This window comes from Monodelphis domestica, chromosome 3 (genome assembly GCF_027887165.1).
Source record: "Monodelphis domestica isolate mMonDom1 chromosome 3, mMonDom1.pri, whole genome shotgun sequence".
In the NCBI taxonomy this organism is placed as follows: Eukaryota; Metazoa; Chordata; class Mammalia; order Didelphimorphia; family Didelphidae; genus Monodelphis; species Monodelphis domestica.
Genome location: NC_077229.1, coordinates 402,680,475 through 402,704,131, shown reverse-complemented (window position 1 = coordinate 402,704,131; position 23,657 = coordinate 402,680,475). Strand labels below are relative to the sequence as shown.

Below are 23,657 nucleotides of genomic sequence, written 5' to 3'. Positions count from 1 at the left end.
GTTTCAAATATGTGTTTTGCCACTTATTATCTATATCACCTTGGAAATGACACCACTTCTGAGGGCCTCCACTTTTTCTAGGAGGTCTAGATTACAGGTGGTGCACACCTGTCATCCCAACTACCAAAGAAGCTGAGGTTGAAAGAATCCCTTGCACATGGGAATTGGGAGCTGTAGTACACTCTGCAGAAATGGTGCTAGCCTAGCTATCATCAATATGATGACACCACTCTCACCCCACCCCTGGGAGTGGCAGGCCTCCAGATTGCCTAAAAAGGGGCAAAATAGCCCAAGATGCAAATGAAAAAGGTCAAAGTTCCTTTATATATCTATCAGAAGAGGAATATGAGTAGCCCTTTCACTTCTAGCCTGGGCGAGATGGGTACCTAGTATTTAGAAGAGTAGGAGGAAGAGGAAAAGGAGGAGGATATTAATAATAAATAAAATGAGGATATTAGATGAGATAATTTCAAAGTTCCTCTCTCTCCTAAATTTATGATCTATGATTCTCCCTTTACATTTCTGTATATTTCCTGCATAAGTCTATGTCTTGGATTTAAAGATGTCCAGGATAAAGTTGGGGAATTTGGCCAAAATTGTCAGAACAAAGTAAAAGTAAAAACCTCAGTGATGTAAATACTAGAACTCCTAATGGGATAATGGAAGGTTGGTATTAAAGGAGTATTCAGTTAACTATGTATGGTTTATTTCCAAGTGGGAAAAATAATTTGAAGTAACTGGCCTAATTCTCCTGGCCCTATATGGAATTAAGCCTTTATTTGAAGTCTATGATATTTTTGAAATTACATGGATGAAGGGCAAAGTCTAAATTTGGACAGGCACTAAAGACGTCACCTCTTGAATCAAGAAACCATAGGGAAAGCTCTAATATGTTATTCAGGTGGGGGGGGAAGTTATAGACGTGCCCTAAAAGAAATGAAAGACATCTGTGCTTAATTCAGTCAGTTGAGATAATCATTGCTTTGGGAGAAAGAGAAAATGGGAAGATATCATGAATTTTTGGAAAATTACTTTACACCCATAAGTAAAAAGGAAATAAAAAATAATTTTCTCTCCATCCATATCCTTTTCCACCACCATATGTTAAAAATGAACATTTAGATGAGCTCATGTCTAGTCAGAAAGTTTTTCCAAGCATATAACAAATGTTTATTGCCTTAACTAAAATGTCAAATCACACATGGCTTCATTGTGCAAAAGTAATGACTAGTACCCTCATATAGTACCTCCAGCTAATCATCAAGATTAATATTGTACACAATTTTACCAACTGGCAGAGAAATATCTGTGAAAAGAAAAAGCAAACCTATACTACATAGGTAAATTTGTGTTTTATATTGCCTCATTGCTGACAATAAATTATTTTGGATAGAATCTGGGGTGGTCCTGGCTTAGAAATTAGAAACCTTGATTTCAATAGGTCTGTCTTTTACTCAGTGAATATCAACTGAATATCTTACTTTTCTGTAGGAATGACAATATTTGTCCATCAGGAATTTTTCAAGGATATTGGAAGGATGAAATAATGTTCTTAAAGTTGTTTAAGATTTCTAATGAAATATAAACAATTTTAAAAATAAAATAATAAAGGCCTAGATTCAAATGATGTTTCTGAAACTCTGGTTAAGTCATTTAACCTCTTAGTGCCCCGGTAAGCTTTCAAAGATTATAAATTGCAGAACACTTGTAAATCTGCATTGATGGAGGGAATTTCCTCATCAGGAGTCCCCTATACCAATGAAAATATAAGTAAAATGGGGGGAGGGGGAGAATGTATAGGGCAGCAATTAGAAGATTGTTGCAAAGAATCCCCTAAGGAGCTTCATAATCATTTGAGAGTTTAACCTGCTCACATGGAAAATATCAATTGCAAATATCCAGTTTAACATAAAAACCAGTCCATCAGTACTATAGGTACAGGCACTATGGATGGACAATGAACTAGACCTAGAATTAACTAGAAGAAAGAAAACAGGTTGAAGTGCTTTGAAGAAACTGTGGAGCAATTTTATTGACACCAATTTCTTCCTAAAACAAAGGTCCATCTTGAACATTGATATTCTTTCATTCATCTTATACAGCTTTCAGTTGTGGAATAATCCAACTCCAAAGAATAAATACTATGGATCACCTGAAGGGCAATGAAGAAATCAAAGATAGGCATAAGTATGCTGGAGCATATTAAAAATGAAGAATCAAGCAGGAGAAGAACTATAAAAGATATTATCAAAGACGCAGTAGACTTGCAAAGGAAGTAGTCTGATCAGCCAGTGAGTGTTAAGAGGTAACTACTGGTTCACTTAGGTGTTCCATTGGTATCCAAAAAATGTCAGAGTTTAAAGGAGACCTTCAGAATGTGGGCCAGTTGCTCTATAGAATATTTAAGAGCAAACATGGGCAAGAGCTACATAGGATAAAAAGGTATGAATAGGCTGCTCCCTGCATCATCAAAGAAGTGCCCCCTTTGCTGAGATCACAGCTCCATTAGTGTTGGACACTGCTGAGATAAAAAGATTAATAAGACATGGTCCTTGCCCATAATTAGCTGATAAAAATAGTGGTGAGAATAAAACAAATATAAAATAATATATTATAGTACAAAATACAACAAGAAAAGAGTCACAAGAATGAATGAATGGGAAGGAAGTATTTATTAAATGATGCTTACTATGTGGGGAAAATGATGCTAAGCATTTAGGAGACAAACAGAAAGGTAGGACAGTCCCTTTTCTCAAGGAGCTCACATTCTAATGGTGACATAATAAAGAGCTTTGGGATTTCAAAGAAGGAAATATATCCAACTAGGAGTATGTGAACAGGCTATATGAAGGACATGGCATTTTATGTTGGGCCTTGAAAAATACAAGAAGAAAATTATTACAAATATAGAAAAAGGAAGCATCTAGGTGGTTCAGTGGATTAAGAGACAGGTCCAGAGCTGGGAGGTCCTAGGTTCAAATCTGCCCTTCCTAGCTATGTGGCCCTGGGAAAGTCATTTAAGCCCCAGTGCCTAGACCTTACCACTCTTCTGCCTTGGAACCCAGTATAGATTCTAAGATGAAAGGTAAGGGGTCATGTTTTTTCTTTTAAAAAAACAAACAAACAAGTATAGGTAAAAAGCATGAGAAGAGACACAGAAGGAAACTTTGGGCCATGAAATAGTTGTTGGCTGGAGAAGAGGTTATGTGCAAAGAAGTAATGTGAAGTAAAGATGAAATGTGGGTTGGTGCCAACATTATAGACAAATGACAAATTAAGGAATTTTGACTTTTTTGGGCAACGTGGAGCCACAAAAAGTTTTGTAGCAGTAGAATATGGCAGTCAACAGTGAATGGACATGATTAATTAGTGAAGTAGTAAGATATGCTTACCAGAATTTTTCATGCCTTTTCAAGTTATCATTTGGATGTCCTCAGAAAAACTAGATCTTCAAATAAAAGATGAGAACACATATGAGTATGAAAGGAGGTCTTTTAAAGAAAATCTGACCTTCTGCCATAATCATTTGTTCTAATAAGCACAGGGGAATAGGCAAAGTAAACCTTACCTCTGTAATAATAGAGAGTATAAATTTGATATTGACCATCTCAGTCTTATATAGATATTTCTTTACTAAATTATAGACAACTTTTTCCTATTTCCCTTTGAATGAAATAAAAATACATCTGCATTAAGTTAACATTCTCCAATTGAGAATTAAGTCAAAAAATTTTTTTTACCTGAAATATCTGCTTCAAGGAGAAAAGGGCCCTTCTTAACTCTCGACCACTGGAGTTGTACAGCCTTTCTGAAATAAACAATATAATATATAACATTAATTTTGCCACCTAAATGGATAATTAATACATACTCATGATTTGGATTCAACTTGAGGATTTCTAGTGAAAAAGTAATTAGAACCGAGGGAGGACAAATGACAATATACAGGAATTCAAATTGAGGAAAGAGAGTTTCATAATTGAGAATGGGATAAAAAGTCAAAACATTATTTTATCATCTCAAGCTATCAAATACCATCTATACATTAGTAACTCCCAAATGTGCATCATTAATCCTGACCTCTGCCTCTCTCTCTCTCTCTCTCTCTGTCTCTGTTTGTCTTGTCTGCCTGTCTGTCTCTCTCACACACAGATATATATACATATGTACATCATTTCTAAATATGTATCAAAATAAGAATTTTTTATTTCTTCCTCAAATCAGCACCTCTTCTCAACTCACCCATTATTTTTTTATGAGAGCACTATTTTCTCAGGCTCTGTTTTAATGACTCCTTATTTCAAGCTCCTCACCAATCATTTAATCAACAAAAGTTTTGGGGGTTTTTTTGTATTTTTTTACTACTTATTAGTATACTAAGTTAGCATTGTCAGGTGCACAAGAGAAGTGTAAGACAAACACAATACCAGCCTTCTAAGATTTCATAACCTAATGAAGAAGATAAGACTACCTTTACACAGTTGCAGAACAGTATAATAAAATGCATAATTAAAACTACATAGAATTTAAGCTAAACAACACAGAGAAGAATCTCAGTAAAATAATAATTAAGCTCATCATCCAATGAAAATATTGACATACAAAACTTCTCCGAGGAATGATAAATAAGGAACTTTGCAGAAAGATAGGAACAGCACCTATAGTGGGGGCAGGCTATCATGTACAAAAACAATAGGGAAATCCTGTAACAAACATGTCCAAAAATAGACGGGACCCCCAATGAATAGACAGGACCACACGGGACTACCAGAAGCCAACAAGAAGATGGAAAACTAGCTATCTACATAAAAATGGAAATAGCGAGTACAGAATGAACAGTGTTCAAGTTCAGTATATGTGTGCCTGAAATGGGCTGTGATAACAGATGTGGATATGAACATAATTAAGTGTTAGGTTATGTGGTATTAACCATATGTACAATCCTGTTAGATCTGAGAACCCCAGGGGGAGGCAGACAGCTGTGTGGATTGAAGACATTGTGTTTGTTCAGCTGTCCTCAGTTGCTAATTACTGCTCCCTTCCATCAGGCAATAAAAGCATTAAGACATGTTCTTGATCATTTTTGGTGTGATCTAGCTCCTGGGTGTTTTTGTGACAAAATGTAGAATGGTTATCAGTAGGAAAGGGATGACAGCGGGATAATGTAGCAGGACTCAATGCATGTATGTGTGTGATCTGGATACTTGAGTTGGAGTGGATGAAAGAAAAAGAAATCAAGAAAGAATAGGATGTGTGTCATTTGAATGGCCAATCTGGAAAATTTGGAAGGCCCTGGAGAAGGCGGCTTGTATTTCAATTTGGGAAACTCCTACCAAATTAATTTTCCTAAAATAATACTTTCAACATATTAGTCTTGACTACCCTCTCCATATGTCCATGAGCCAATCATTCAATAAACATTTATTAAGTGCTTAATGTGAGCCAGGTACTGGGTGATATGTTCAGAAGCTTAGATGGGATTCTATCCCAGGCCCCCTGATTCTTAATCTATTTGTCTTTCCAATATAACAGAAGATATCATTTACTTTAATCCCCTCATTTTCTTTTTCTGAAACTCATACCTTCTATTTTAGAATCAACATTGAATATCGGTTTCAAGGATGGTAAGGGCTAGGCAACTGGGGTTAAGTGATTTGCCCAGGGGCATACAGCTAAGAAGTGTCTCAGGCCATATTTGAACCCAGGACTTCCCATCTCCCAGCCTGAATCTCTATTCACTGAGCCACCTAGCTAGTTCTTTAAACCCCTCATTTTACAAATGAAGAAAAAAATGAGGGTCAAAGATCAAAGTCAAAAATAAGTCCAAGGTCCACATCCATCGTTGTCAAGTTCAGAAATTTCCTCCCTACAAGTGTTCCCTAATTGTAGCCTTGCCTTGATCCCTCTAATGGGTGATTTCTTCAGCATTTAAAGAGTCAAATGACTCAGAATAATACAGTAAAAATAATTTAGGCCTTGCAGCTAGAATTGCTTTGTAAGAGATCATGGAGGGCATGATGGAAAACTTTTTGCAAATAAATAATAAACTCCTTGAAGGTAGATATTTTGGATAAACCCCAAAACAAAAAACAAACAAACAAATAACTACAAAAAACAATCAATCTTCAAAGTCCAATGAGCATTCAATATACACTTTCTAAAAACAGTTAAGATCTTGGTTAAGAATGAGTGACTCACAATGGTGGGAATAACCAATTCCCTAAAACAAAGCATAAAAAGGTTCACAAGATACTATGACCTTTTCAGATGAATAGAGCTTATTCATCATCAAATATCAATGAATCAAAAGGTCTGGAAAAGCCAAAAATGACTCTTTGATGGGAATTTAAAAAATAATTCCTATTAAATTTCTGAAGCTAGCCTGAGAAAGGAAAATTTTGCTGTCTGATAGATTTACCAATTTTACCAACTATATACATATGTATATGTGTATATGCAATATACATATTTTATATTTATATCCATATATGTGTATATATACATACATGCACACAGCTCCCTAGGCTTATTTCCCCTCCCTCTAAATTCCACTTCTCATAACATACCTCAAATTCAAGACAAGCAGGTCTTTGCAAGGACCCCCTACACTAAAAGAGAATGCTTTACCAATGGACTACATATACCACAGCTCAATTCTATGAGGACATGAAGCAGGGTATTCAAAAGATGGTACTCAAAGAGAGGCCAGGATCTCCTTCATTCATGTGCTACAAGCATTTTCAGGAAATACATCCAGTTTGGGGTGACTGCTTGTAATATGCTTTGGGGCTTAGGCAGAATTTCTGAATTGGCATTATATGGCAACCAGGCATCACGGTGACTACTTCTAATGATAAAAACAACTAGCTTTTACACAGTGCTTTGAGGTTTACAAAGTGCCTTACATGTGTTCCCTCATTTAATCCTCACAATGACTATAGAAATTTGGCATTATCATCATCACCATCCCCATTTTTCAGTTTGGAAAAATAAGACTGTCAAGTGACATGAGTGAAACCAAGAGAACATTCTATATAGCTGCAGATTTAATATTTGAGTAATAATTTATGAATGTTTACCTACAGAGAATGAACCAAAAAAAGGAAACACAAAAGACATAAAGACATTATCTATCTATCTATCTATCTATCTATCTATCTATCTATCTATCTATCTATCTGTCTGTCTATCTGTCTATTTATCTATCCATGCACAAATCTGTTATCAAATGGTTCCTTCTTTGGTTTGGGGAGGAGAGGAAGAGACAGAGAAGAGAAAAAAGAAACAAACAGGCTGACAGCATTTAACTGACTTGCCCAAGACTACCTACCTAGCTAAGAAGCATCTGTAGCAGAATTTGAACTGAAGTATTCCTGACTCTGACTCTATACACTATGCCACCTAGCTGCCACATTAGTGGGATAGTTCATTAGCCTTTATGAATTAATGTCTCTGTTTCTGCTGCTTACCCTGGTGCCCTCATTCCTCTCACTACCAAGAACAAATCACAATTGTGGAAATATAGCAGGACACCTTCTCTAACTGAACAGCCATTAAGGAACTGTTGTTAAAGGCAGGTTGTTTGCCTCTAATAATTACATCATTCACTTATTCCTCCCACAGAAATCAATTTGGAATGCTCAATCTAAAGTGTCAGGTTCTAACTGGTACCACCTAGAGTCCCCATCTCTTTTATGAGAGCTTATACTGAAATTCCTGCAAACAAAACATAAGCCCCTGAAAAAATATCAGCAAAAAGGACTTTTTCTATCAGCTGAAAGTAAAAAGAACTCTCAAAAATCTTCTCTAGCGCCACAATTCAAAAACATCAATTCTATGGTGCTCACCTTTCCTTATCAGGAAAACCTGAGTTCCAAACCAGTCTCAGATAGTAACTAGTTGTGTGTCCCTGGACAAAGTACATAACCTCTATCTGCCTCAGTTTCCTCACTTATAAAATGGAGATGATCATAATAGCACCTACTTCCTGGGAATGTTATGAGGAGAAAACAATATATTTGTAATATTTGTAAAGTGCTTAGCAAAGTGCCTGGCTCATAAAGGGTGCTAAATAAAGCATCTTCCTTTCTTTCCTCTAAGAGAAGGGATTCCTTCACAGTCTGGCTTGTGGTCATCTCCTATATGAATGAGGTATTCCTGATTCTTCCAGATGCTAATGCCTCTTCCCAACTTCAAAGCACCCCATATTTATTTTTGATATATTAATATCTTATTATATGAGTATATGCTATCTTTCTTTCTCACTTTCTCCTTGCAAAGAATTTTAATTCTTTTGAGGCAGGGATTTTTTGTATCCTACTGCCCAGCATAGTTCTTGCTACACTGTAGGTACTAATAAACAATGTTGATTGATTAATTAGATTCCAAATCTGGCCCTCTAATCCACAACATAGCCTCTCCCTAGTATATTTTATGAAACTGGAAACATCCTGAATTAATAGCCATTTTCATGATTGTTTGATAAGAGAAACTTCCTTAGATCACTTTGCAATATATTTAAATTCTGAAAGGAATTTCAAAAAGCATTAAAATTCTACTTACTGCTGATTTTGATAAGCATATGCTGGAAAATTAGTTCAGTTTATATCTTTATGAGAACACATGAAAGAAAAACCATCCAACTTTCTATAAATGTCTTTCACTTTAAAAAAAAAGCATTTCCTTTTCTTTTTAAAGAACAAGGTGCAATTTTTTTCTTTTTTAAATTTAGGTAACATATTTCCAGCCGCCTTGATTTTTTCAAAGCAAAATTCTTTCCACTCATTTGTTTTATCCTTCTAAATGCACCCATTTCAAACAACATTGGCTTTTACTACTGAATTATGTACCCTTTTTTGTAAGGAGTCTTCCTCCCTAAATACTCACGAAAGTGATTTCACTTAAACTCTAAAGTTAGATTTGCTCTTTATAATTCCAGTGTTCAAGAATTCACTAACACGCATAAGAATATCACATATTTTGGCTCAATAAAAAAGCATGTCAAAAATGATTCTAAAGCTTTTAAAACTTTTTTTGTTTCATGTATTATAAAACACCAAACTTTTCCTATACTAGAAATTCAGCCATCTGGCATTGGTTATATTATGGCATTTCCCCCCTTTGTACAAATTACTGGCAATGAAGTTTCATTTTAATCACAAGAGGCAGCATCTCTTAGCATGCTAGAAATCTTTGATTTGTCTTTTTAATCAACTTCTTAACAAATGTCATGTGTTAGGTCTCCTTTCTTATAAGAGAACAATATTGACATTCCATCATGGATGAAATAACAATAAAAAATTCATAGGAAAGGATAGACTAGATAGGCCAGATCTTTATTTGGTGTTATTCTAAAAGAAAGACAATTTTTTTCATGATTGAATACCAGATAACAAAATGTAACTGGAAAGGTTCATTTAATCTCAACAAACTTAACTTGGAAAAAACCACGAAGCCAAAACAAAAAGAGTTTAAAAGTTTCGTATTTGATTTCCTACTCCAGCAATTTTAACACATATTTCATAAGACACCATCATTTACCCTCTGGAAAACAGGTGGTTGCTAACTTTATTATACTCCAAAGAGATCAAAGAAAAAGAAAAAGGACCCATATGTACAAAAATATTTATTTCAGGCCTTCTTTTAGTGGCAAAATACTCCAAACAAAACTGGAAATGGAAAGCCCATCAACTGGAGAATGACTAAACTAATTATGCTTTATAAATGTAATAGAACATTATTTTATCATAAGAAATGACAAAAGTGGTGGTTTCTGAAAAACCTGGAAAGAACTGAGGTTAAATGAAGAGAGCGGAACCAGAACTATACACAAACAACAATATTAGAAAGATAATTTGGAAGGCTTAAGGACTCTAATCAATACACTGGCCAACCATGACTCAGTAGTACCTAAGAAAGAGTTGAAGGACTCAGGATAATGGACATGGCCAGTTAAAAGATTCTGTTTTGCTTGACTAGTCATGTTTGTTACATGGATTTTCTTTTTCTTTTTTTCCAATGGGGAGTGGGGTAAGGTACTAGAGGTGGACCTGGGAGAAGGAAAAAATAAATGCTTGGTAACATTTTTAATCAAATAAAAAGATTTTTTAAAATAATTGATTTGGGGGAAGTTTATGAGAAAATACTTCAAACACTACAAAAATGCTAGATAAATGGATTACTATAATTATCATCATCATCACTAAAGAAAGGAAAACTTGGGCAAGAGACAGAAGTAGGGTATAAACAGTTTGTGGTGCCTTATCAAGAGTTATTTCCATCTAAGAAGTAGTAAGATATCAAGGTCATCTACAATCAGAAAAGGCAAAGCAGTTTCTATAGGAAAAGCAAGGAATGAGAGAGGAACAGCTATTAGAAAACCTTTAACAATACTGGTTAAATCTCCAATGGACAATGACAGGAGGAAAAGGGGGAAAGATTTGCCATGGATAGATTACTATTTACACCTTTAGAAGAGGTTGCCACATCATTGAGACAGATGGGTTCATCAAAATATGGGAAAAGGCTTACAGCTCAGCAACTTAAGTTTTTTTTTTCCTTTTCACAAGAAAACTATATAAACTTAATATATAATTGTTCCCTACATAAAACAGGATTCTCAGCAGACATTTTAACATTGTTTTTCATCCTTTCTTTATACTCTCTTACACATTATATTCATATATTGCATGTAGGGATTCTTAGAATCAGTTAGGGGATGACTGCAGCATTCTTAAAGACTTATCCAGCTCTACGTTGCTATAATGTTCTCTCTCAACACATACTTATCCAGGTCTTTTATGCCAAGATAGCCTTTGTAGGTTGAAACTATCCTATAATATTAATTGCAGATAGCCTTGAAAACCAATTTTCACAAATTGAAAAAATTTCAATTATTTAGCCCTAAAAATCTTTATAAGAAACAACACCTGTCCTTTCACTTTTCTTTTGACATTTTATATTCAGAAGGGAGAAATACATTTGTTTGTTTCTATTTTACTTTAATTTTTTAAATCCTTGCCTTCCATCTTTGAATCAACACTGTGTATTGGTTTCAACAAAGAAGAGTGGTAAGGGCTAGGCAATGAGTTTTAATGAGCAATGAAACTTGCCCAGGGTTATAAAACTTGGACATGTCTCAATCCAAATTTGAACCCAGGACCTCCCACATCCAGACTTGGCTATCAATCCATTGGGTCACCTAGCTGCCTCTTTACTTTGATTACTTAAGTGTGCTCAGTAAATCAATCTTTGAACTAAAGAAATAGGGATTGAAATTTTTAAGAAGTGAAGAAAAGAGTTTTGAAGTGTTTTTACCCGGCAGAAAAGAAAAGAAATGAGAAAGATCACAGATCAGGTCATGTGTCCTAACTTGATATTGATAAAAATGTCTTAATCTTTATCTGCTTAGCATACACAAAGTTAATACATATGTGCTCTTCTCTTTTTCCTTCTTGTTATTTGCTTCCTCGATTAAGGTGGAAATTTGTTTTCTGATTTCCTCCACAATTAAGAATCCAGAGGAGACACTATAAAAGACTCCGTAGGGACTTGGGAAGGGGAGGGTCAATGGATAGGCATCTAGACAATGGAAGCTAATATGAAATCTCCAATAGGGTTAAGACAGAGTTTCTGGATAAATGATAAGGTTATTCAAATAACTGTTTGGCACTTTAAGTCCATTATATACAATATGGCCCTACCCTATTTTTCCTATTTGTGTATATTTTATATACATATGTATATATACACACATAGTGCAATCTCAATCTGGAAATATAGTCATCTCAAAGAAAAAGCACTGGCTTTTCTCTCACTAGTAGGACCAGAGAATGCATCATGAGGAAGGGGAGATTTGATGGAAGTTAGGAGACAGTGATAAGGGGAGAGGGGTGGCCCCAGGCAGAGGTCTAGCCAGTGAAAAAGCATAGAGTCTGGTGCTGGAATATGCCATTCTGGGAAGAATAAGCAAGCTACTGTCATTAGAGCACAAGATTACTGGAAAATAAGGGATAAAAAACCTGGACAGGTAAAAATGGGCTAGTTAATGAACTTAATTGTCAATTATTGTCTCCTTGACCTCCAAACTTTTCCAACCATTCCACCCTCCTCCAAACTCCAATTTCAAAGGGAAATATCTTCATTAGAGAACCACAATAAATACACTATAGAGAAGGGGTGCATCAGAAAGGGAACTAGAAAGAAAGTCAGAGTCCTAACTCTCATACTTGCCAGCTTTGGACCATGAGCAAGACACAATCTTTCTGAAACTTAGTTTCTTCATCTGAAATATGGGGAGAGCAAAACAATACCACAGATAACTCATGGGGTGATTGGAAGGAGAGAACTTTGTAAACTTTGACTATTATGTAAATATGAATAATTATGACAGGCAAATTATCAGAAAAATGGAGAAGGATAGGGAGCTGGTCTTGGGGCCAGGAAGATTTAGGGTTAAGTCCTACCACTAATCCAATATAGATATGTGCAAATTACTTTTAACAAATCAGGGATTCCAGATAATCAATCAGTCAAAAATATTTATTCTCCAGGCTATAAATTTTAATTTTAGCAAATTCTATATAATTTCTTTAAGAAGAAGGACTTTCCACACTTGGAATTCCCCATACTAATGAAATCTTAGGTCTAGATCAGTGATGGTGAACCTTTGCTGTGCCCTGACTCCAAGAGATCATGTGCCATGCCTTGCCCCACCCCCCATTGAGTGACAGGCATGCCCAACCTCCCTTACCCCACACTCAGGGGAAGGAGAAAGGGCTACTGGGCGGAGGAAGAAATGAAGTGAGGAAGGGGAAGGGGAGGGGGCTGAGCCTTCTGCTCCCTTCCAGTTCTGCCAACTGTGAGCAGCCCACCTTACCCCAGTCAGGACAGGGAGGAAGCACTCCCATTGGGCTGCTGGACAGAGGGGCAGATGATGTGAAAAAAATGTCAGGCATAGTGGAGAGGGGTGAGGGAGCAGCTCTGAGTTCCTCTGCCTTTTTAGTAATGAACTCTGGGGGTAGAGGTGGAGAGAGAGAGCAGCATGTGAGCCTACAGAGAGTGCTCTGCATGCCATCTTTGGCACCCATGACATAGGTTAGCCATCACTGGTCTAGATCATCTTTACTCCCATTTTACCTTGAAAAAGAGAGAGTAATAAAGTCACATGAAAAGATTGAAAGATGCCTTTAATATTCCTTGGAAATCTATGTGTTGTGTATATGCACTGGAAAATGAGTTATGGATAGTGATGACAGTAGTAGCTAACATTTCAATGCACTTGCCTTATGACATCCTATGAGAGATAGAGTTGTATTGTTATTATTTCTATCTTATGGAGTAACAACCTGTGACTCAGAGGTGGCCCATATCATACTGCTCAGAGTCAATGGCTCTGAACTAGGGACTACATGATTTGGCTTCTCTTCTTGGTTTTTCTCCTAGCCAGATGAGTCAATCACATAAACACTCTAGGCCTCAGTTTCCTCAGCTGTAAAATTAAAGAATTAGACTAGCTCCAAACATCAATGATTTTATCATTCTTCATACAGTATCACAATTCTGAGGCTCCAAAAAGTACCACACTGAATGATGACAAAGATAAAAGACAATAAAAGTCCCCACCTTTATAGAAAAAGAAAAACCAAAATGACAAGAGAAGTCAGTAAAATTGTGACTGTGAAGGAAGGGGGTGGGGATTGATCAATAAAGGTGGAGAAGGGAGAAAAAAATTACTTGACTAGGTCACTTTACACTAAAAAGAAAAAAAGATATAACTAAAATGTGATGTGCTTTAACCACTTCTGCTTAAAGTCACTAGATATAAAATAAACTGACTTAAGATCCCCTTCTTTCACCAAATATCAAACAATTTAACCTAGAACTGTAAGAAAAAACTTGGACTGACACCAAAAGAAGGCTTTTCTTTCACCTGGCAAATCAACCTAATTCCTGGTACATTGGAGCCAGCACTAAGTATAGAATTTGAAAGGGGATTCATTGATAGGCAAATTACAGTCTTTTATGTTTTTTTAAATCCTATTTACACTAGCGGTAGTGTCAACACCTTTTATAAAAAGTGTTGTTTGTTGCTATACAATAGGAAATGTGGAGGTAGGAAGAGTTCTCAACTGTTCAGCAGTGCCAACATTTTATTCCTCTGAGGAAGCTGGTATCTCTCACTGAGCAGTAAGTAAATTAACTAATTGTATGCTGGAGCAGTGTACAGGTAGAATGAAGGTGGAGAGAGGAAAGAGAGAGAAACAAATTTGTGAAATGCAACAAAATTTGACTTGAAGAAAATTAATTAACCAAGTTTAGGTGATATTTCAGTCTGTGGCCAAGTAATACTCAGCTCAGGTTTCTGTCAACTTTTCTAAGGAATTCTCTCCTGAGATTTCTTGCCAGAGAACCAAAATAAATCACATGGCACACTAAAAATGAAGACTATATTCCACTTTAACTCCCAATCTAGAGTCATGTTTGTGGCTTCATTAGTAATCACCTGATATGTGTGTGTGTGTGTGTATGTATATATGTGTGTGTGTATATATATATGTGTGTGTGTGTGTGTGTGTGTATGTATATATATTTTTAACTGTCATCTTCTGTCTTAGAATCAATACTGTGCAAGGACTAGGCAATGGAGATTAAGTCACATAGCTAGGAAGTACTTGTGAAGTAGCCCCAGAAAGATTAAAGATGGAAAAATTAAAAAGAGATAAAGCAGATAGACCCCTGTCCGCATTTTTGGGGGACAGACCTGGCTTCCCTTCCCCCAAAGATCAAGCTGTTTATGCAGATAACAAACCAGTTTCTACTTAGCTTGGGGGGGCAAGAGACAAAGAGGAATTTCAGGAATATCAAAGGGCCAGAGAACTAATATTTGGCTAAGTGAAGATAAACACTCTTTAGATAATAACCCCTGTAAATCTAAGAATTGTCCCCCCATCTTGGACCCCACATTCCTGTGTTAAGGTTTGTTTGTTGTCAGAAAAGAACTCTGTAATGTATATATTCTGTTCCTTAATGTCAAACCAACGCAGTTTTCCATTAGGGAATTCTGTCCCAGCTGGTAGATTCTTTATTTCTCTCTTTTATTAATAAATTATGGTTCCAATAATCAAAATTCTAGGTGTTTGAACTCATTTGTGAAGTGTACCACTTCACTTGAGGTCAAATTCAAATCAAGGACCTCCCAGCTCTAGGCTTGCTAATGATTTCATTTAGAAGGTTGGGGTAAGGAACAATGTGGGGAAAAAATTAATTAATTAAATAATTTGTTTGTTTGTTACTTAAAAGTTCCCTGCACTTGAGAAAGCATTGTTTGATTAAAAAAATCTATATAAAACCCTGTCTTGCTTATTTCTACTTATCAGATCTTTCTCTGTGGGTGAATATACACAAGTTATTCTTCAAACAGTATTTTGTTGTTGTTGCTGCTGGATATAATGTTCTTTTGGTTCTACTTCTTTCACTCTTTATAATTTCACATAGGTCTTTTCTTGTTTATTTTTATTAACTTCTTTATCATTTCTTATGGTACAATAATAATCCATCATAATTATATGCCACAACTTATTTAGTCATTCCCCAGATGATTTCCTCAGTTTCCAGTTATTTGCCACTACAGAACCACTATAAATATTTAACAACATAGGTAATTTTCTTTTTTTTTCCTGATCACCTTTAGAAACAGACCCAATGGTGGTATTGCTGGGTCGAAGATTTAATTTGCTGTTGGCTTTGTTCTGCTATTCTGATCCTTAGTAAGTCTACAATGTGAAGCTACTTAGTTGTTGTCATTGCTGTTTTCCCCTCTGACCCCACCCCAAAGTAGTAATTTATTAGTCATCATCCTAGAAAGTACCTCACTTTCTCACAGTTTAATAATAGTCACCACTTATATGTCACTTTTTTTTTTTTGCCACAACCTTATGAGATGCTGGTGTTTGTCAGTTTAATGATTAGGAAACTGAAGCTCCAGAATACTGTAACTTGTATTGGGTCATGATCATTAGACTCGAGAAAGTTGCAGAATCTAGAATTAAACTCAGCTCCTCTAAGTCACTGGATCATAGGTTGTATGTCAGGAAGAACACTTAGAGATCACTAAATCCAATCATTTCACTTTAGAAATTATGCCACTGATTCGCAGAAACATTAGGCATATTTGCATAGGATCACAAAGGAAGTGAATAGCAGCATCTAGATTCGATTGCATATCTTCTGAAAAGCAGTATTTTCTGGCTATTTCTTAAATGTGGTTAGAAAGACTCAAATATTTTGATATTTTAGCAGAACAATGGAAACTCCAATGACTATGAATTATTGTTCTTGTATTGGTTATATCTTTCAACTTATGTTCACGTTAAATGGAGAACAGATTTAGGATTAATTGCTATGTGATTCGGAATGAAGAGCTTTTAATATGCTTCCCTATAGTCATTTTAAGATGTAAGTTTATTAAAGAAAAAAAAACCCTAAGAGAATCCAACCCAGAGCAGGGTTAGTAAACCAAATCAGGCCATAGGATTGATTTTCTTTAGCCTTTGGTGTCACTGTTTTGTTATGAGATAAAATGGTCATATACAATGTAGGATTGAAGAACTGAGGAAACAATTTGCTTTTGAAAAAAAATACCAGTAGATTTTTCGTTGCATAAGATAAAACTAGGTGATAAGGTATATGTCAAGAACTTTAATAGAGAATCTCCTACAGAACCAAGATGGATCGGACCAATTACGGTCGTAACGATAACGCCAATGTCTATAAAAGTTGACCATAGAGATCCATGGTTCCATGCCTCACATGTGAAATTGCATCACACACCCATAATATTGAGTAGCCCTAGGAAAATAATCAATAAGCAATAACAGTCCCTACTGAAAACACAGGAAAGCACCTGAGAGTACTTGCCACCAGAATACAGATAAGAGAGCACTGCACATGTTGAAATGATAAAAGGATAGCACCTCTGAAGCAAATGCAGCCAGTAACACAGACAAAAGGAAAACATTAGCAGCCATAAGAAAAAAGCCTCTATATATTTTATATGAAGTCTCTGCCAGCCAACCACAATAACAGAACATAGAGAAACAATGTTATTTCAAATGAATACATGATTTTTTAAATTCTATCTCCAAGAAATAAGTACAGTAACCATATAATAAATCTTCTTGTAAAAAGTCACACTGTAAAAGATTAGAAACAATGTCAAATCACTATTCTTAACATAATCTCGAGAACCTATGCATAATGCTCACACCCACCCATAAACACATGTACAGCTTACTTGCATTCATGAAGTTGTACATATGCAAATCTTACCTCCATGCATGAAGAGAACACATGTATGACTTACTTGTAGACATGAAGAATTATTGATAAATTCTGACATTCATGAAGATTTCAACTTACTTCCAGGCAAATGTAAATTTCACTCTTACATGCAAGCACACATAAAAATCTTATATGCAAACATGTTCGTATTTTGTTCCCATGTGTTCCTGGTTCCTGATTATGCTAGTGGATCCTGATTTAAAGAACACAAGTCTTCAATCAAAAGTGACAGAAGACAGAAGAGTGATATGCTGACCAAAGAGGAAGAAAGAGTTTCTACAAGCAACATAAAAGGACATGGAAGGACCTTGAAATTTTGGAATTTTTGATCATAAGGATATGTAAGTATGTCATACATGTTAATATCACATATGTGCATGCACATGCTACATCGAATTACACTTTAGGAAGATATCTCATGGAATGGGTAAGTATACAACATGCATAATTGCATAACAAAAAGACACTGATAAAATTTCTGTGAAAAATTCATACAGACTAAGAAATTTCTCATCTGCATGAGTTCTCACAGAAGTCTAGAAGGATGTACATATGTAATAAGTACAATCTATGTACACATGTAAATACTAATTGACTAACAAGCTAACTATATTAGAGTAATTTATTGACATATTCTAATGACTAACTATAGTGACAGCCTACAGAATTTGTTCAAGTCTTAAGGAAGTAGAGATAGACATAATCCTTGAGGATAGAAGTTAGATTGCATTGTTAGTGTAAGTTAGTATTTGTTAGTGGTTGGAATTTTCTTGGTTAAATTTATAGACTTTAGGAGATAACACAGTTGCATATTCTGAATGTTAGTGAAATTGTTGGAATGATTTGAAAACTTGCTACTGGATTTGCTATGTAAAAACTATGTTCGTGTAAATCCCTTTCCTAAGCCATTTTTCCTATACCATTCTTAGCATAGATCTAGGTAGACAGAATAGCTAAGTTTAGTTGGGATTTTGTTATTTTGGGAAGGTAAAGGAATATTTAAGATAGCACAGATTTAAGAATAGATAGATAGAATTATATTAAAGGTAAGTATCATTAAAAATGCAAGGTGAATTTTTTTTAAGAAAAAAGGGGGGAATGTAGAAGAGGCATGAAGGAAGAGAGAATTGTATGCATGCAAGACAGAAAGCTGGGGACATCATATGTCAATCAAGGTGAAGATTCCAAATAGAATGTTCCCAGGAAAGTCAGTTGGAGAGTCAAGCCAGGTTGAAGAGGGAAGAAGCAGGGAACAGATCCATGTTAGCTTCTGTCCTATGCTGAAGGACCCTTGTGGCGGGGGGGGGGCGGGGGGGGGAGGTTTTTGGAGCTAGCATGAGGAGAAATTAACTTTTGTTGGTGGTTTTGTGTAATTGGAAGAAGAAAGAAAATTAAACAGTTGTCCTCCATCTCCTTGACAGACTTGTGTCATAGTTGTGACAGGACTGACATTTCCCACAATCCTTCTATCCCTCATTATAGATTAGGGAAACCCTCATCCCTCTCATCTCATCTTACCTCAGTTCTCCATCCTGTTATTCCCAATAAAGCCCCTTACTTGAGAAAGGAAGAGAAAAGAATGTTTCCTCATAAATCTCAGAGTCTACTCAGGGTGGAGGAGCAAAGCCACAGGTTTCAGAAGAAGGGTGGTGAAGGGAGGGATTTAGGGAAGAGGAGGGTAGGGAAAATACTGATCTATTAGCCATCAGTAGTGATCAATAGGCAACCCCAGAGTACCCCCGTTAGTAGTCTCTCTAATAACTCCAGAATATCTATCTTTAGTAATATCTCTCTATCTCTCAGAAGTGCCTCTATATCCATTACAACAAGGCACCCTCAGGTTCCTCTAGTATCTCTCTAGTCACAGCCAGAGTATATCATTCACTGCAACTAGAAATAGCTCCACAGATTATCCATTCTAATACAGTATTCACTTTGTTTCCAGTTTTTTGCTGCTTCAAAAATATGCTACTATAAATCTTTTGATGTACATGAGGGACTTTTCTTTTTATCAGTGACCTCCTCAGTCAGTCGGCATTTATTACTAAGAGTCAGTTGCTGTGCCAAGTGATGGGGATACAAAGACAAGAGCATTGTACTTTCCCTTGAGGATCTCATATTCTAAAGTAGGATACAATATGCAAACAGCCATTTATATACAAAATATATACAGTGTAAATGGTAGTTAATCTCAGAAAGCAGGTACTAACAGTGCCAGGGGAAGGGAGAGGACCTGGAAAGACATGGGATGAAAAGGTATGGAATCTGGAAAGGGAGTGTCACTGATTCATTGAGTTTGGGAGAGATGGAAGTAAAATATAAGAATACTGGAAAGGTAAGAAGGAGCTAGATTGTGAAGGGCCTTAAAAGACCAAAAGAGTATTTTATATCTTATCTTTGGAGGTAAGAGGAAACCACAGGAGTGTATTTAGTAGGGTGGACATGGCTGGACCTGACCTGTGGGAAGATCATTTTGGCTTCCATGAGAGGAATGAATTGGGGTGGAGAAAGATGTGAGCCATGGAAACCAACCAAATGGCTACTGCAATAGTTCAGGCAAGAGGTGATGAGGACTCATCCCAGGGAGGTGGCTTTGTTTTGATTTGTTTTTAAAACCTGACTCTGTTTTAGTAACAACTCTATGTCAGAAAAGCAGTAAGGACTAGGCAACTGGATTAAGACTTTCCTGGCATCTGAAGCCAGACCTGAACCCAGGTCCTACCAACTCCAGGCCTAGCTCTCTATCTTCTGTGTAAGGATGATGGCTTTGTGCAGAGAGAAATGCATATATAGGGAGAGATTGTGAAGGTAGAAATAATAAAAGCGGAGAAACAATAAATAATAATAATAAATAATGAAACGTGGTAGAAATAATAAATGTGGTTTTCTGGGGGAGAAGGCATGTGAGGAGTCTTGAGATAACACCATGGAATCAAATCTAGGTAACTGAGAGGATGAGAGCACCCTGGATGGTAAGAAAAAAGGTAAGAATGAATAAATGAAGCATTTGTTAAGTGCTTACTATAGACAAAGCACTTTGCTAAGGGCTGAGAATACAAATGGGTTCTCTTATCTCTTTTAACTTCTCTGGGTTTTCTTCTCAGAGGATATTCTTTTGACCCTACAGTAAAAGGGAGCCATTGGAGCTCACTAAGTATGGAAGCAACACAGTCAGAGCAGTTATTCTTTGGGGAAATCCCTTTGGCAGATAAATGGGGGGAAAGGAGTGTGACATAGTAAGACCTGAGCCTTTTTGTTGTTGTTCAGCCATTTCAGTCATGTCTGACTCCTTGTGACCTCATTCTGAATTTTCTTGACAATGTTTGTATTTCCTTTTCCAGCTCATTTTACAGATGAGAGAACCAAGGCAAACAATGTTAAGTAACTTGCCAGAGTCACACAGCTAATAATCTGTCTGAAACAAGTTTTAAACTCAGGAAAATGAGTCTTTCTGACTCCAGGCCAGGCACTTTATACCTTCTACACCACCTAGCAGCCCTAGTTAAATATCTTGTTTTTTATTATTAATCTGGTTAGAAGACAGGCAGAATTTGAACTAAGGTCCTCCTGATTTCAGGCCTGGTATTCTATCCACTGCGCCATCCAATTGCCCCAGACCTGAATTCTTAGCAGCTGTGTGAGAAATGAACTGGAGTAGAGAAAGACTTGAAGAAGGGAGGCCAATAGCAAGGCTACTGCCCAGAATCCCTAGCAAGAAATAAATTAGAACAGTGCCTGGGTGGTGGGGGAAAAGGGATTTTAGGAGAGATATTCTAGAAAAAATAATTTTAGACAACCCTTTTTCTTTTCAAATGAAGAAAGTAGAGACCAGAAAGATCAGATGTCTTTCACTATCAGTTACCAGTCTTGTGAGTACATACCTTCTATTGCCAACCCCAATGGCCAAAAGGAAAGGGTTAAGAGGCTAAGGCCTTGTTAAGCCCCCGTGAAAGGTGGCTAACTCCTGGGTTAATCAGCTAATTGGCATGTCAAGTGTAATAATATCTCAGAAACCCACAGAATAAGAGAAAACTCAAGTAGTGATAAGAACAGCTTATTTCAACTCTCTTCACAACCTACTCAAATTCTCTTCCCTTTTCTTCCATTTCTCTCTGCCTTTGTCTGTAATGAAAGGGAGTGCCTTTTGTCAACCTTGGGTAGAAACTGTCGGCTTAAATAACTCTGACTTCTGAGATGATGGGAACATCACCATTACTAGTTTACGTTTCCTAGTTTCAATGGGGAGAAAAGAAGGAGGGAGAAGGCAAGGGGTAGCTAACTAATAATTAGGAAGGAATGTAGAAAGAATCCCCAAAGTCACCAGGAACTAAGGTATCTTGATTGGCTAGAAGTGAGCACAAGTCTCTAGAATGGTTGAATGGGCTTGTCCAGTGTGCCCAGATGGGGAAACTCCAAAGTAGTGAGGAGTTGCTGCGATACAGAAGATGCTGTGTTAAGGATAAAGTCACATGACCAGAACAGTGCATTATACTATAGGCTCCCAGGTACAAAAATCTGAAGGGCTGAACTAGCCTGGAGAAATCTAGTTCAAAATAAAGTTAGCAGGCCTACGTCCCAAATTTTACTGATGGATTATTATTCCTTTACTTGTATATTTTCTTTTTCCTTAGGAATAAACCTTGGAAAATGTACTCTTTTGATCTAGAGTTTGTAACATTTGGGAATAATAGGGGAAATAGAGGGTGAATTGGGCTTCTGGTTACAGTGCCAGGGGCAGAAGAGAAAGAGTAATTAAGGATTTAGATGACATATCTCTGAAGCCAGGGATTCAAGCAGAGATTCTTGTTAGAGAACAAGAAAGTCAAGGAGACTCACTGCTTTGTTTCAGAGACTAGAAATAAAGGAGACAGTTGTGTGACCATGAGAAAATACCTTGGACATCTTTAAGGTTCAGGTTCAGAACATCAGCCATATCATCTTTGAGGATGCCCCTTCTGTTGTCTTTTACTTTTAAGAATAGCAGACATTTACTAAAACCCCACACATTTCTAGAGCTACAATGTCACATTTAGTCTTCCTGACTACCTTGTGAGGTAAATACTATTATAAGACCTGAATGACAGACAGGGAAACTGAGACTCAAGGTGGCTACAGAAAAAGGATTCTCATTCCAGGACCAACACTCTCAGATCACTAAATTACTTGGCCTCTTTCTCTTTCCTCATCTTTTGTATACAGAATGAGCAGATCACAGAATCTGAGAGTGAGAAGCTAGCAGCAGCAACCTGACTCAGCCATAAACAAAAGAAATTCCTAGCAGAATAAACCCAACAAGTGATCCCCTAAATCCTATCTTCTTCACTTCAACCTTTCCCTTTAATTCTTCTTACCTCCAAAGATTATAATTTAGAACTAGGTTTTATTTTAAAAGATTTGTTTTGTTTACCATATTTGCTTTATTTCCTTTACTTGATTTTTAAAATTAAGTGCTCTTTTTCTTTTAATGACAAACTAATTCCCAAACAAATTGTTACTTTTGACATGCAAGAGCCTCAGCTATTTTTTCCTGTTAGTGTTTGACAAAATGAGAATGCACCATGTCCCAGTCAAGTGATTCTCCAGGCACATAGTAGATACTTAATAAATTTTATTGAATTCTACTGAAATGATTGAAATGATGCTGACTAAATATTGGGCTATTCATTAAGACCACTAGAAGGGACTTATGGAACTTTTTTCCTCTAAAATTCCAACTTCTGTGGCTTCCCTAATTCATTATTTGCATCTGTTCTACTAGTCTCCTTTCCACACTTACCGTGGCTACCCCACAACTTAACTCCAGACAGCTGTGATGCAAAATTACCGATGCAAAAATGGTAGATTATTGGGAAGGAGCACAAACTCTATAAATCTGAAGTATGGCCCAAATAAACTTTATTTTCAATTTTTGGCCAGGTTAAAAAACAGTCATTGGGGACAGGTAGGTAGTTTAATGGATAGAATGGCAGGCCTGGAGTTGGGATAATTGGGGTTTAAATCTGGCCTCAGATACTTCCTAGCTGTGGCAAGTCACTTAACCCCAGCTCACCCAGCCCTTGCCCTTCCATCTTAGAGTTGTTATTAAGACAGAAAACAATGGTTTAGAGGGAAACAAAAAACAATCAATCATTTTATTGTCTATGTAGGTGATGAGTCAAGGTTAATGGTCCTCCATGGTCTCAAACAACTATTGCTTGGAACTTGCTTAGTCCTTTCTTTCTAGGGGCCAGAGTCAGCAGGCATCCATTTAAGCACCTAATATGTGCTTGGCACTGTGCTAGGCAATGGGGATATAACAACAACAACAACAACAACCA

The 23,657-nt window shown here is 36.5% G+C and overlaps 1 protein-coding gene across 14 annotated transcripts in view; it reads right to left on the bottom strand.

Annotated features, from left to right (window-relative positions):
• Positions 1–23,657, bottom strand: part of FHOD3 (formin homology 2 domain containing 3) — a 719,587-nt gene that overhangs the window by 346,013 nt on the left and 349,917 nt on the right. For all 14 annotated transcript variants that reach the window (XM_007486745.3, XM_007486741.3, XM_007486739.3 and 11 more), the window contains exon 4: positions 3,741–3,808. In XM_007486745.3, coding sequence (XP_007486807.2) covers positions 3,741–3,808 — 68 coding nt within the window. The remainder of the gene's footprint in view (positions 1–3,740; positions 3,809–23,657) is intronic.